Genomic DNA, 15,302 nt, shown 5'->3' on the forward strand with positions numbered 1-15,302 from the left:
TACTTTTATTTCCAAAACAAACATACTCATCATATTTATAAAATGTCAAAAAAAGAAAAAGCTAGATCTCTGTTGTCGAGTTCTCCAACCAAACGTCAAATAAATTTAAATGAAAATTCATTCATTCATTTCGTTTTATTTCACAATGCATCACTGTACTGATTTCTAATCAGTAGGTTAATTTGTATAGCGCCATCGTGCGGGTCCTTTTGGACAGATATGAGAACGTGATAATTAATTGTTTGTTTAGAGGACATAATAATCAACAAAGTTGTTATGTTGAATTTGAGCTACGATACCGGAACCGGTAATGCTTTGTTATAGATGTTTTTAGCTTTAGTTATGATACATTTAATATTCGTGACTCCTTCTTGCTTAGGCAGATTGGCATTATTTAGATGGCGAGGTCGTTTAGACTCGCCGCCTAGAGCATGGAGGGTTGGAGTGGCATGGCGGCCGGAGCAGGTTGTCATGGGTGTCGCTGTTCTGTGGAGCCCACCTTTATGCCCTCAGTTTGTTTGTTTACATTGTTTATTTAAATTGTTATTTACTGATTATTATCATTACGTTTACTGATAGCAGAATGATTGTAGGGATCAGGTGCCGTTTTCGGCCACCTCGACTTATATGGACTATACCATTATTATGATAGGGGTGTGGTGTATTATGTTTTATGTAGAGAAGGGTTTCTATTGAATGGGAAGACAATACAATTGTTCTGTTATGTAACCTACAGTACAAACTACAAGGAACAATACAGAACATCAAAAACTAGCATGTTAAAAAGGCATGTTATTATTAGGTAGGCCTACTGTGTTAGGGAATCCCAAGATTTTGTAACAATATTACTATATTAACTAAAGATATTTTATATAAAACAAATTTTATAGACAAATTTAATGAAGAACCATCTACTAACTGGATAAAGCCATTTAGGAAAAATAATAAACAAGTTGATCATAACGAGTGGTTTTTAAAGGCCCAAAGCAAAACGAAATTCCATGCAAAACAACGTTAACGGAATATACTATGTATAAAGGAACCAAACCTTGAACAATATTTGTTAGATAAAACTAATTTTAAGAGTATCAATTTAAAATTTATAGCAAGATCAAACTCTCTAGATCTTGAGGGTCGTAGAAAATCCTGGTCAAATCATGACACAGGATTATGTAAGATGTGTAGTACAAACGAAAAAGAAACAGTAAACCATTTTTTATTTAAATGTCCTTCATTAAACTCTGTTAGACAATAATTAAGTATGTACCGGGATAATTTTAATTGTGGACCTCAGTTAAAACACCACTTTATGCTAGACAATTTATTCACTGAAAATGAAACATTAGGAAAAATCTTTGATTTTTATTGTAAAACATATTTAATGAAAGCATGGGTTACTAGATCTACAATTTTATCCGCATTACCTCTCTCAACTAATTGATTAATATAGTAAACAAGCTACAGACATCTCTATGAGGATGTATCTGTAAGTTTTATTTATTAGGCCTATCCTGCATTTTTGTTGTTCTGTTTTTATTTTTGTAGTTATATATATTGTACAATTTACATATTATGTATTTTCATACAGATCTAATTAATTACTTTACATTTTGTTTTGATGTTATGTATTAGTATTTAGAACTTTGTGGCTTATGTTATTTGTAATTTTGTCTGTAAATTGGATGCACCATTAACTGATAAATGTGTGACACCGATATAAAGGTGATTCCTATGAATAAATAAATAAATAAAAACTATATAAGTAGGTATACTTACTTATTATATATAAAAACTAAACTAAACACTACAGTATAATCAAAATTAAAGCATATTAAATACTAGGCCTATGTTATTCCTATCTAGATTTAAACACTTTAAATTTTTGTACAATCGGATTCGAAATTAGAAAATCTTAAATACTACAATATAATCGGAATTAAAACATCCTAAATACTACATTACAATCGGTTAAATTACCTAAACTCTATAATGTTGTGAAATATGTACGAATGTTGGCAAATGCATTCTAATCGGCCCAATCCTATCGGTAGATAAATCATATTTTTTATTTTCTTGAACTAAACATAAATAAAACGAAAAAAATAAGGATTGATTTTCGAAAACATAATTGGTCTGACAGTATACATTAATTAAAGTAAAGGAAGTAGAGATTGTTAACAATTATTGATAAGTATCTGGCAGTAGTGTTTGACTAAAGCTAAATGGGTGGACATGTTGATCGTAGTTAAGAGGTTAAATAATAGGCTGTACTGCTTGAGGAAACTCGGTTCTTTGGGGTAAAGCAGGATATTTGTACTATAGAATGTTTATGTTTTACTAATCAGTGATGTTCTATTTGGGCATATTGTATATTGGGCTAGGAATATCAGTAAGGGAATGTAAGGGGGATAAAGACCGAATTGAGAAGGTGCTGGGTAGAGCGTGGAAAGTAATTGGTTTGTCTAGTATGCAAATGCTTGACTCGTTCTACAGCGAACAGCTTGCCGATGTATTCCATGCTATATTGGAAGACACCAATCATCCTCTTCATGGCGACATTATCAGCTCCGTTTTACATTCGCTATTATAACGTTTTGATGCAAACGTTGTTCAATTAAAACATGTATTTCTACACAGAAACGTTTAAAAACGTGTTTAAAACATTTTAGAAAGACCAAACCTAAAAACATGCAATGTCAAACGCTGTGTTTTCTGGGAACAAAATGGTACAGATTCACTGACAAAATTATAATGTTTATTGTTTTACTGATTACCTAATAATCAGTATGTGATAAATGTACTACTGTCATCTTTATTAAATGTACTACTGTGTTATCGTTAGGTAAATTATATTTTTTATTTGTAACTGGAATAAAAACTTTCTTTATATAATTTCTGTATCTATAAATCTGTAAAAATTATATAGAAATAAAGAGCTATAATATACTGCATTAACTTGAAAACTGAAATTAATTCTACAGCATGCAGGGCGTAGTTGTTTTCCCTTTGTTGCTGAAACAACAAGAAAAACAAAAGAACAAAAGGAGCAGTATTTTAACACATTAACACACTCAATTAATAAATGGGACACCCCTATTTTCCCATCTTTTTATAATGGTATAGTCCATACAAGTCGAGGTGGCCGAAAACGGCACCTGATCCGATTGTAGAAGTTATGACGTGAACTTTAAGATTACTTTATAGTTATTTAGTCTATTTAAGATATGCAGATTTGCATCATGTATCACACAGTTAGCTGCACGTCATGGTGTGTTGTGCACATCTGAGCGGTCGTTCCGCTTGACGAAGCATAGATTACGTCATGTATGGTTGAGATACGTCATTGTTCTCTTCCTAAGATTTAATGTTGTATTTACCTCAGTTTGAGGTTGTATTTGCTGATTGCTATTACTTGTTTGTTTTCAGTAATTTACGGCTAGAGGCTAGAGGCTAGAGGCTAGAGATTAGAGGCTAGAGATTAGAGGTTAGAGATATATGAAGAAATAAAGGCTGTAATACAGCATAAATGAGCCAGTAAATTCGTCGGTAGCGTTTCATTCTTAAGTACGTGTACTTACAGTAAATTACGGAGGTATTTCAACCAATCCTGAAAGTAAAGCAAGATGCCCGCTAGCACATCTGATCAAAAGGACAAGCTGAAACACTCCAGAAGAGTAAAAAGGGGAGCATTCACTAGAGCCTTAAATGTATTAAAAGCAGCGACAGCTGAAGAAAATGAGAAGGAAGTAGTAGAGAATGCTCTTGAAAGACTGCTAAATGCGTCTAATGGAGTAGAACAAGTTCATGATGCACTCGTTGCAATACTTGACACTGAACCTGAATTAAAAGAAGCAGAAACGTATATTGAAATTGTGTTATTAGAGTTCACACAAGGTCTGCAAATAGGGAAAAAATATTTAGCAGATATCAAGGCAAGGGAGACATCAGTGGTGGATACTACTACCAGCAACAGGGAGGATGATGACCGAAACGTAAGCAGCAATGCAATTGCGAAATTCCTAATGAAGAAAGATTTGATCAGCAATGGTTTGATTAAATTTGATGACAGTCCATTAAATTACAGATCATGGATGGGTACGTTTAAGGCAATTGTCAAAGAGCTATCCTTGAGTGCACGAGAAGAGTGTGATTTGATGATTAAATGGCTAGGTCCTGAATCGAGGAAAATAGTAATGAGGTTAAGGGCGGTTCATCTAGACAACCCTGAAAATGGCCTAAAGGACATGTGGAAACGCTTAAATGAAGAGTATGGTGCCCCAGAGTTGATTGAGAGTGTTCTATTAAAGAAATTAGAGACCTTCCCGAGGATCAAAGATGACCATCAGCTGAAGGAAATGTCAGACCTGTTAAGGGAAATTGAAGTAGCGAAATCAGATAAAAGACTACCAGGATTGGCCTGCTTTGATACCGCAAGGGGTGTCAATATGGTGACAGAAAAACTATCATACCAACTACAAGACCGGTGGCGTACAACCGGAGCAAGGTATAAAGCCGATAAAGATGTGTCGTTCCCGCCATTCAATGTTTTTGTAGAGTTTGTTGCAAAAGAGGCCAAGGTACGTAACGACCCGTCATTTCAGATTACATCTGCATCAAAAAGCCGTGATAGCCATAAGGGAAATAAATCTGGTGATTCCGCAAGAGCTTATAGTACTCAGTCCAAGCAGAAAAGGTGTTTTTGTTGTGACGGAAATCACACAGTGGAAGGATGTGATAAATTTAAGGGTTTAGAATTGAAACAGCGAGAAGAGCTAATAAGAAGGAAAGGATTATGTAGAGGTTGCTTGAAAAAAGGGCACGTATGGAGAGAATGTAAGTGCCGAAGGATTTGTGATATATGTAAAGGCGAGCATCCTACTATCATGCATAGATATTCAAACAGTACTGCTGAACCACCTGTAGTATCTTCGAACAGTGCAGCTGAACCACCTGTAGTATCTTCAAACAGCGCAGATAAACCACCTGTAGTATCTTCAAACAATTTGTGCAGCAATACATGTGACAATGAACAGTGTTGCTCTTCAATAGTGCCTGTGTGGATTGAATATGAGAAACAGGAAAGCATAACATACGCCCTCCTTGATGAGCAGTCAGACTCCTGTTTTATCTCAGCAAAACTTGCACAAGAATTAAAAACCAAGGGTGTCCGCATACAACTGGAAATATCAACAGTACTTACAAAGGGATGTGTTACTTCGGAGAAGATAAATGGTTTGAAGGTGAGAGGACTTAAAGAAGGGAAAACTATAAGTTTACCAGCAGCCTATACTCGGGATTCCATACCTGTATCAAGACACCAGATTCCTACTCCAAACTCAGTGAATGGTTGGCAACATCTACAGAAAATAAAAAGTGACTTAAGTCCACTTCTTAATATTGAAGTTGGTCTAATAATAGGCCACAATTGTTCTAGTGCACTGATGCCAAGGGAAGTGGTACGAGGTAATCATGACGAAGATCCGTATGCAATTAAGACCTTATTAGGATGGGGTGTGGTAGGTGTCGTTAAGGCACGGAAGGGAGAACCCACCAACAATGTAAAGCAATTCTCCTTCAAAACAACTACTAAAGAAGTAATAAAGGTGCTGGAAAGAGATTTCTTGGATGATCGTATAAATGGAAAAATGATATCAGTCGAGGACACGAAATTCTTGAACGCTATGCAAAAAGGATGCAGAACAGAAAATGGATATATCCAACTGCCAGTACCATTTAAATTGGAAATTCCGAAGTTGCCTAACAACAAAGTAGCTGTTGGTAAGAGGTTAATTCAGCTGAGACACAAAATGATAAAACAGCCATCATTCGCTGCAAAATATAAAGAGTTTATGACTAGTATCATAGACAAAAGTCAGGCAGAAAAGGTACCTACAGAAGAACTTGAGTATGAAAAAGAGTATGGGACTGATGCTGCTGAATTCGTCCGCAGAGGATTCTACGTGGATGATGCCTTAAAGGCTGTTCCAACGATCGATGCTGCTATCAGTTTGATAAAGAGAACTGTGGATATGCTTAGCAGAGGCGGCTTTAGGTTGCACAAATTTCTCTCTAATTCTCCAGAGGTATTGAAGTCCTTACCCGCCACGTCAATTGCTTCCAAAGTAAACCAGTTGGACTTGAGTGATCTTCCTACAGAGCGGACGTTGGGTATATTGTGGAATGCAGCGGAAGATACCTTTACATTTGAAGCCAATTTGAGAAATAAGCCATCAACTAGAAGAAGTATTCTGTCTACGGTGAGTGCTATATTTGACCCTCTTGGGTTTGTTGGTCCTTACGTTCTGTTGGGTAAACGCATATTGCCGGAGATTTGTGCTGGTGGTGCTGAATGGGATCATCCAGTTGGTGAAGAAACCCTTAGATCATGGGAAGAATGGAAAAAGCAATTGGTGTACTTGAAAGACGTCAGTATTGAAAGATGTTATAAGCCAATAAGCAATAGAAATTCAGAAATTGTATCCACCGAGCTACACCATTTTAGTGATGCGAGCGAGAAAGGATACGGTCAGTGTTCATACTTACGACTTGTTGATAAAGAAGGTAAAGTGAAGACATCACTCTTAATTAGCAAATGCCGTGTAGCTCCTAAGAGAATGATAACTATACCAAGGTTGGAACTGGCAGCTGCAGTGGTATCGGTTAAGGTTGCATCCATGCTGAAAGAAGAGATAGAGTATCCGAACGTCACTGAGTATTTCTGGACTGACAGCCAAGTAGTCATTGGATATATTAATAATGAAGCGAAAAGGTTTAACACCTTTGTAGCTAATAGGGTGCAACAAATTCACGATGCGAGCACTAGTGGTCAGTGGCACTACGTAAGCAGTGAGGATAATCCCGCTGATATTGCATCACGTGGAATGGATGCTGAGAAATTGAGAGATTGCGAGAGGTGGTGGCATGGACCAGCTTTCTTAAACCGTGAAAAATATACAATCAACCAGTTACATATTGAAATAAAAGATGACGATGTGGAAGTAAGGCAAGCTAAGGTGTTTGCAACACAAGTGAAAACTGAACTGATCCCAGACATGTTAAGAAGAACTTCCAGTTGGCACAAGGTACGACAAATACTTGCAAGGTGTTTAATCTTTATTTATAAATTAAGAGGATGGAAGCGATCCGGAGAAGTTACGGTAGAAGACCTAACTAGAAGTGAAAAATTGATAATTAAAGCTGTGCAATACAATGAATGGAAGGATTTGAATGCGCTGGTGAAGTTAGACCCAGTTGTAGACAACGATGGATTGCTGCGTGTAGGAGGTCGTTTAAAGAAAACTAATCTACCAGAAGAAATTAAACATCCAGTAATCATCCCTGCAAAAAGTGATTTAACCCGATTAATAGTCGGTCATTACCATAATCAAGTGTACCACCAAGGTAGAGGGATTACTCTTAATGCGGTGCGAGCTGCTGGGTTCTGGATGATAGGTGGCGTGGCATCTGTCTCAAGATATATTCACGACTGCACGGTATGTCGTCGACTTAGACGACCTACAGAACTCCAGCGTATGGCAGATCTACCAGTCGAAAGAGCCGAGGCAGGTCCTGCCTTTAGTTACTGTGGCGTAGACTTCTTTGGGCCGATCATTGTAAAAAATGGTAGAAAGGAACTTAAGCGCTATGGTGTGCTATTTACATGTTTGGTGTCTCGAAGTGTGCACCTGGAGATAGCCAGCTCGTTATCGACAGATTCCTTTATGAATGCCTTTCGCCGATTTTTATGTAGGAGAGGACCCGTCAGACAAATGAGGTCCGACCAAGGAACCAATTTTATTGGTGCCACAAGAGAGCTGAAGGAAGCAGTAAAGGAGATGGATCAAGAGGCAATTCGCATAAATATGCTAAGGTTAAATTGTGATTGGAAATTTAACACACCCACTGCAAGCCATCACGGAGGAGCTTGGGAGCGTATGATCAGAACAACCAGAAACATTTTTGATAGCTTAATGCTTCAGCATAAGGCGTTATTGAATGATGACATGCTGAGCACATTTATGACAGAAGCAGAAGCAATAATTAACAGCAGACCTTTATGTGCTACTAACGATGCATCTTTAGAACCGCTGACACCATTTCACTTGTTAACGATGAAAAGCAGTGCGGTGTATGCTCCGCCAGGAAACTTCAAAAGGGACGGGAAGTTTAGCCGGAAGCTCTGGAGAAGAGTCCAGCACCTGGCGGATACGTTTTGGAGTAGATGGCAAAAAGAATATATTATCAATTTACAGCAAAGACAGAAGTGGACTAAGAAGAAAAGAAACATAAGCATTGGAGATATTGTACTTTTGTATGAAGAAGGTGTCCTGAGAAATCATTGGGAGCTTGCTCGAGTTACCAACACCAAGCCGAGTGATGATGGTTTAGTGAGAAGCGTCACTGTCTTCGTTGGACGAAGAAGAACAACATTGGATAGGCCAGTAACCAAGATTGTGTTGTTGGTTCCTAAAGATCAGTAATCTAACACTGCATTTGTAGAAATTATATAATTTAGTAATTGTTTGAATCTTACTTCGTTTATCATTGATAATTATACCATTGTTTAATTTGTTTGTTAGAAATTGTAGTCAATTTATGGGAGGCCTGTACTGATTTCTAATCAGTAGGTTAATTTGTATAGCGCCATCGTGCGGGTCCTTTTGGACAGATATGAGAACGTGATAATTAATTGTTTGTTTAGAGGACATAATAATCAACAAAGTTGTTATGTTGAATTTGAGCTACGATACCGGAACCGGTAATGCTTTGTTATAGATGTTTTTAGCTTTAGTTATGATACATTTAATATTCGTGACTCCTTCTTGCTTAGGCAGATTGGCATTATTTAGATGGCGAGGTCGTTTAGACTCGCCGCCTAGAGCATGGAGGGTTGGAGTGGCATGGCGGCCGGAGCAGGTTGTCATGGGTGTCGCTGTTCTGTGGAGCCCACCTTTATGCCCTCAGTTTGTTTGTTTACATTGTTTATTTAAATTGTTATTTACTGATTATTATCATTACGTTTACTGATAGCAGAATGATTGTAGAAGTTATGACGTGAACTTTAAGATTACTTTATAGTTATTTAGTCTATTTAAGATATGCAGATTTGCATCATGTATCACACAGTTAGCTGCACGTCATGGTGTGTTGTGCACATCTGAGCGGTCGTTCCGCTTGACGAAGCATAGATTACGTCATGTATGGTTGAGATACGTCATTGTTCTCTTCCTAAGATTTAATGTTGTATTTACCTCAGTTTGAGGTTGTATTTGCTGATTGCTATTACTTGTTTGTTTTCAGTAATTTACGGCTAGAGGCTAGAGGCTAGAGGCTAGAGGCTAGAGGCTAGAGATTAGAGGCTAGAGATTAGAGGTTAGAGATATATGAAGAAATAAAGGCTGTAATACAGCATAAATGAGCCAGTAAATTCGTCGGTAGCGTTTCATTCTTAAGTACGTGTACTTACAATCACACTTGATAAGTTAAAGTTGTTACAGAATAGATTAAAATGTAGTGTGATTACTATCTCAGTATCAATATATGGTCTGGATATGATGTTTTTTTAAATAATTCTGAGTGACCGTCACAACAAACAATAACAATAACTTATTATGAGGTGTTTATGATACAAATATGAGACAAACATATTTTTTTGTCATATAAGTTTCTGACAGAAAAATATGGTGGTCCCTTTGTACAGAACAATCATGCAATTAATACAAAGTTCTATTTCTACGGTAGTAGCCTACAACACAAAATGAATAATTTTGCTATTAATTATTAAATATAATAGGCCTATAAAATCAATTAATCTGCTTGTTGCATCACAATCTTTGGTGAGAGTTTTGTATAACATTTTATACTTAGCTCAATATACTGTAATTTTATTAAAACACATGCCGCGTCTCTCTGACCGTTTTCCGTTCCGTATAAATTGTATGTACATCAAAATGTAGTGCAATTTTCTTCTGACGAAGTAATACCAAAAAAGACAAAGCCTTCTGCTTCATTTAGTTCTTCTGGACTTTGACCTGTATTTGTACTCAAAATGCATTCATTTGAAAATGCATTGAACGACGAAAAAGAAACGCACACATCGTCATTGCCGCATTCTAAGGAACATGCACCGAACTACTTTATTTGCTTATCTAACTTCAAATACATATAAACATATATTTGTGTTTATCTCGATTTCTGTAAAAATAATCATGATTATGTATTATTTATACTTTTGACCTATTGTATCGTTATACTGTTATCCAATTGTTTTTTAGTTTTATTTTCTATGTATAAGTTTTTTTGTTTTGTTTTTTTTCAGTGAGACATTTTAGCTTATTTAGTTTATACATTGATAGACCAGTTAGATATACCAATAACTAATCATTAAACAAATAAAATCTTGTACTTGCTGTTTGCTATATCTATAATTGCAAGTACATATAAACATATATTTGTGCTTATTTCGATTTATGTAGTAATTTTATCATGATTATGTATTATTTATACTGTTCACCTATTGTACCTTTATTCTGTTTTTTTTTTGTTTTTTTGTTTTTTTTGTTTTTTAGTTTTTTTTTTATTTACTATGTATAAGTATTTTTTTTTTCTGTCTGACATTTTGTAAGTAGGCCCTAATGTGTATTTACTACTGACCTATTGCATCGATTTATTGATTTGCTCGTTATACAATTGTTTTTAAGTATCTACTCAAGTGTGCAATTACTACTGTACATTTGTTTTTGGTTTTTTTTTTCAATGTAAGTTAATTATGTAAGTTTTATCATCATTTACCTTTTATATGTTGTTGTTTATATTTGTATGGACGCACCACCAAAAGGTGTGTGCCACTGATTCGAAAGTGAGTACCAATAAATACTGAATACTGAATACCAGAGCTCACTGCCATTACACGTCTGACTACGTCTTCAGCTGCCGGAGACTTGCCTTTCATCACAAGTTTATATTTTGTATAAACAGTGGTGGAAAGTGTAAATACCGACTTATTAAAATGGCATACGGCACATGATATCACACTACGGGCATCATTACCACTTATATTACGCTTAATTAATAATTAAAAGCTGAAGGTGTTAGCAAAATGACTAGGCCTATAGGTACAATTACTTTGGCTACATGCAGTGTTTGTTGAAGGAATGGTGAACGGATTTCAATGTACTGGTAGGTTACATTTCTTAAACTGCTTTGATGTTTCACATAATTTTGTGTTATGTTCCTGTTTTAGCAGTAATGTACATTACGTGTAATGGGGTAATCTTACCGGCGCTAGTTCCGTTTCGCACCTGTTTTTATTTCGACTTCCTTTTGACTCCAAATTGTTAAGCAACTTATTGTGAATACCACACCTTAAAATTGGGCCTCATAAGTACTTTTATGAAGAAGAATCACATAAAAAGTAACAAATAAATCATTAAATTGATGATTTTACAGACATGTTTCTCGCATACCGTTCGCGAATTTAGCATACTCGAAGTTCAATATTTTCGTTTCTATGGAGCGCCAAAAGAGCAACAACAATAGATGGTTAAAAACTCAGTGGAATGCGTCTTCTTTTAATGCATTTATTATTGAAATACACGTTTAATTTTAATATATTTTGTCAATAAAATGCTGTAACATTTTACTGCTAATAATTTGCTGTTTTCAAATAGCAACCAACCCTAGTTAGGCCTAATAAGAGTAAGACTATAGACTAAAAGGAATATTATTTAGATCAGGTATACCCCTACAGCAGTACAGGCAATATGATGATGAATTTGTCGATTTTCATTCCTAAAAGTTCCTGCAAAAACCATGTACAGTATCAACAGTAATATTTTTGCTGCATTGCCATTGACAAAATATGATAAAATTGAACGTAATTTTCACCAATAAATGCATTAAATATACGCAATTTACTGAGTTTTTAGCCCTCTATTATGATTGCTCTTTTTGCGCTCCATAGAAACAACAACATTGAACATGGAGTATGCGAAATTCACAAACCGATGTGCGAGAAACACGTCTGAAAATTGATCAATTTAAAGGATTTATTTTTTACTTTTTTTGTGTGATCTCCTTCGTAAAAGTATTTTTGAGGCCTAATTCTAAGGTGTACTCACGATAAAGTTACTTAACAAATTTTGAGTCGAAATAAACGACAGGTGCGAAACGGAACTAGCGCCATGTTACCAACCTTCACATATATATAAAAACTGTAGACTACAATCTGTGTATTTAAATCTGTGTGGAGCATTTGTTCTAATGCGACAACAATCCCTATCCTCCCTGTTTGTACCAGTATTATCAGCCACATCGTAGGTGGGTGGTTGCTCGTGTGTCAGCCACATAGGATTGCCTTCTTCCTCAATGTCGTTCAGCCCTGTCCACGTATTTTCTATCGAAATGTCAACGAAGTAGTTTAGTATAGCTCTTCTTCTGTGTTGATTGTAATTAAATGTGTTTGTGAGTTTTCACATACTTCCTTCGCTTCACTCCATGTTAAGAGGTCTTCAGAATATTTGTAGCAATGGTGGTTGTATACATAATTACCCCTGAAATATAATTAGATATCTTTAGCAATGGTAAGTAACCCTGTGTTTATATATGTTAATTAACATTCGTTATGCCTATATTATTTATTCTGATATTAGGCCTAATGTATTAAATTTTGATATATTGTTTATTCATTCATTTTTTTACTTGCGTTATATACCTTTACATCCAAGAAGTTCAAATCTCATTGATATTCGATCATGCCAATTAGTTGGATGAATACGAACAACTCGAGCGGATACCCGAGAAGAAAACATATTTGTCACATGGGTTTCTTCATCTGAATTTCCTTCAAACTCCTGCAAAGAAAACAAGCCAATGAATGACATTTGAGGACAATATTTTTCCTCTTGATATTAGCCTTGTTGTAATGACATGAATAACTATATTAAAGTACTTACGACATTTTGATCATTTGCGTCTTTGATTGTTTGGAATTCGGTACCGTTGATGCTGTAAAGAAATTCATATGATTTCACCCACTGAGTATATCCCGGCCCTGTGTAGTAACTCCAGTTATTATTGTCACGTGACCAATATCGACTTGGATCCACTGGTTTTGGTCATTATGTGTTGTAGTCTAGGATCCACAAGCGGCGAAACCCTTCAATTTATTTAATCTTCCATTCGCAGCCTCAAAACATGATAAATAACTTGACACACTAATTTGATTATCAGATATACTACCATCTTCCATTCCAAGAGGTTTAGTACAGGAATCTAAAAAATACATTTGTACTTATAAACTTCATTTCCCATGTCCGTCATATTGGGCCAAAATTCTGTAATAATTACGGACGTTCCGAACTTTGAAATAACAGTGTTAAAATTGTTTCCTTCTGCAAATTTCGATATTTTCTTTTCTGGAGTGTGGTTTTTTTTTCTCTTTTGTGGCGCAAACACCACTTTTATTCACATTCATATTATCTCATATTACGTAAAATCGTATTATTTAACTTGTAAATGTCGTTACAGTTCATAAGTAACATTTTTACATATATGAATTCTGTATTACTCCTTTTTTCATTAATTTTCTTATATTTTGTTATACACTTGACAGGATCATCATTATCATCTATCCCGTTTTAAAATAGTTCACACATTTTCATTTGTTTGTTTTCATTTTACAACCCGGATTATACAATATATTTATATACATGATAAAAAAAAAAATAATAATAGCTCAGTACCACCAGTAACCCGTATCACTGTAATTATTTTTCGGTTAATCGTATCAAATTAGAAATTATATTATCATAATCTTATTTCTTAAAGCTACCCATTTTTCTATACTTGTTTCTTTATTGTTATATGTTTCACATTCAATGTTATATAACATATTGCTTTTAAATGAATTCCATAAAGATTTACCCACTGGCTTATTTAGTGCAGATAACATTTTTATTCTATAAATAGTAAATGCTGCAAAAGTGTAAATATAATCTATTAGCTTATCTCCCGTTCCTAGTATTAATTGTTTAAATGATATATTATTGTGATTTAAACTTACAAAGATACTAAGCATTTTCCTCCAATATTTCTGAATAAATCTACAACTAAAAAACAAATGATTTTCATTTTCAATTTCTCCACATTTGTCACACGTTTGTGTTTCCTTAACTTTCCACTGATACAGCCGTTTGTTGGTAGGCAGTATTCTATGTAACATCTTATAATTGAATTGTGCTAGTTTCTTATCTTTCATTTTACATACTTTCCGTAACCAAGAAGTTTTCCAATCAATGTTGTTATCATTGAAGGACTCTTCCCATTTTAGTTGTGACATTGGATAATGAAATATTCTTTCACAAACCATGAGTATATTAGTTTGGTAGTATTAATCTCATACTTGGTCCCAACTAATCCATCATTATCATCACAATTGAAAATATCTACCTCCTTAATAATACGTTTCCATTGAATTGGTATTGCCTTAATAATGCACAAATACTCATTTAACCAGTTTGTTTTACATTGTAGTTTCACCAGTATTTCGTTTGATGTTAAAAAAGTGTTCTTATTAACAATGTCTTTAATACTGATAATGCCACTGTCAATCCAATGCTTGTAGAAAAGCGATTTTTTTTTAGTTTAACGTAGTGGTTTCCCCACAGTTGCTCATTCATTATATCGTTATAAGTTTCAGGGTTTTTTTTTAGAGATTCTGTTATAATTTATGTAGGCTTTTATCATATTTTTGTAAAACAGTGGAATTTTATCAGAATTAACATCAATAATGTTATAACATGACATATTAAGTAAAACATTAACATCACATATTTTTTTAATATAATACATTGGAATATTTTTCCATTTAGCACCATCATCATTCATAATTCTTTTTAACCAGCCACACATGAGTGCGTTAACATGAAGAGTAAAATCAGGCATTTTAATGCCTCCCATCTCAACATCACCAATTAGAGTTTTTCTTTTTATCTTTTCCCTTTTATTGTTTCAAATAAAATTATATATTAGATTTGTAACTTGTGTATATACATATTTTGGAACATCAGTGATATTTGCAGCATATGTTAATTTAGATAGTGCAAGACTTTTCAGGATTATTATTCTACCAAAAATTGAGAGATTTCTAGCATTCCATTGTTTTAAAATCTTTTCTAGCTCTATTATTATATTCTGGAGTGTGGTTTAAGCAACACTGTTGTACAGTTTATAGTGGATAAAATACAATCGGTATTTCTGTTTGCTACTGTAGCCCGATATAGAGTGTCATTTCCGGCGGTGAA

General features: G+C 34.8%; 1 protein-coding gene and 1 long non-coding RNA gene across 2 annotated transcripts; both read left to right on the top strand.

The window, feature by feature from the left end:
* The first annotated feature begins 160 nt into the window (after positions 1-160).
* Positions 161-9,344, top strand: LOC140051960 (uncharacterized). The gene is made up of 3 exons (XR_011845567.1): positions 161-307; positions 3,427-3,484; positions 9,301-9,344. It is a non-coding gene; the product is annotated as an uncharacterized lncRNA (long non-coding RNA).
* LOC140051722 (uncharacterized) lies at positions 3,624-9,422 on the top strand. Its single transcript, XM_072097017.1, has 2 exons — positions 3,624-9,323; positions 9,359-9,422. Exon 1 carries the CDS (start codon positions 3,624-3,626, stop codon positions 8,478-8,480), a length of 4,857 nt encoding a protein of 1,618 aa, XP_071953118.1. The 3' UTR covers positions 8,481-9,323; positions 9,359-9,422.
* Positions 9,423-15,302: the final 5,880 nt, after the last annotated feature.

The sequence above is a fragment of the Antedon mediterranea genome, chromosome 6, assembly GCF_964355755.1.
Source record: "Antedon mediterranea chromosome 6, ecAntMedi1.1, whole genome shotgun sequence".
Lineage (NCBI taxonomy): Eukaryota > Metazoa > Echinodermata > Crinoidea > Comatulida > Antedonidae > Antedon > Antedon mediterranea.

Excerpts from the sequence above, each read along its gene's own strand:
- LOC140051722 (XM_072097017.1), top strand. The coding sequence starts at position 3,624 with ATGCCCGCTAGCACATCTGATCAAAAGGACAAGCTGAAACACTCCAGA.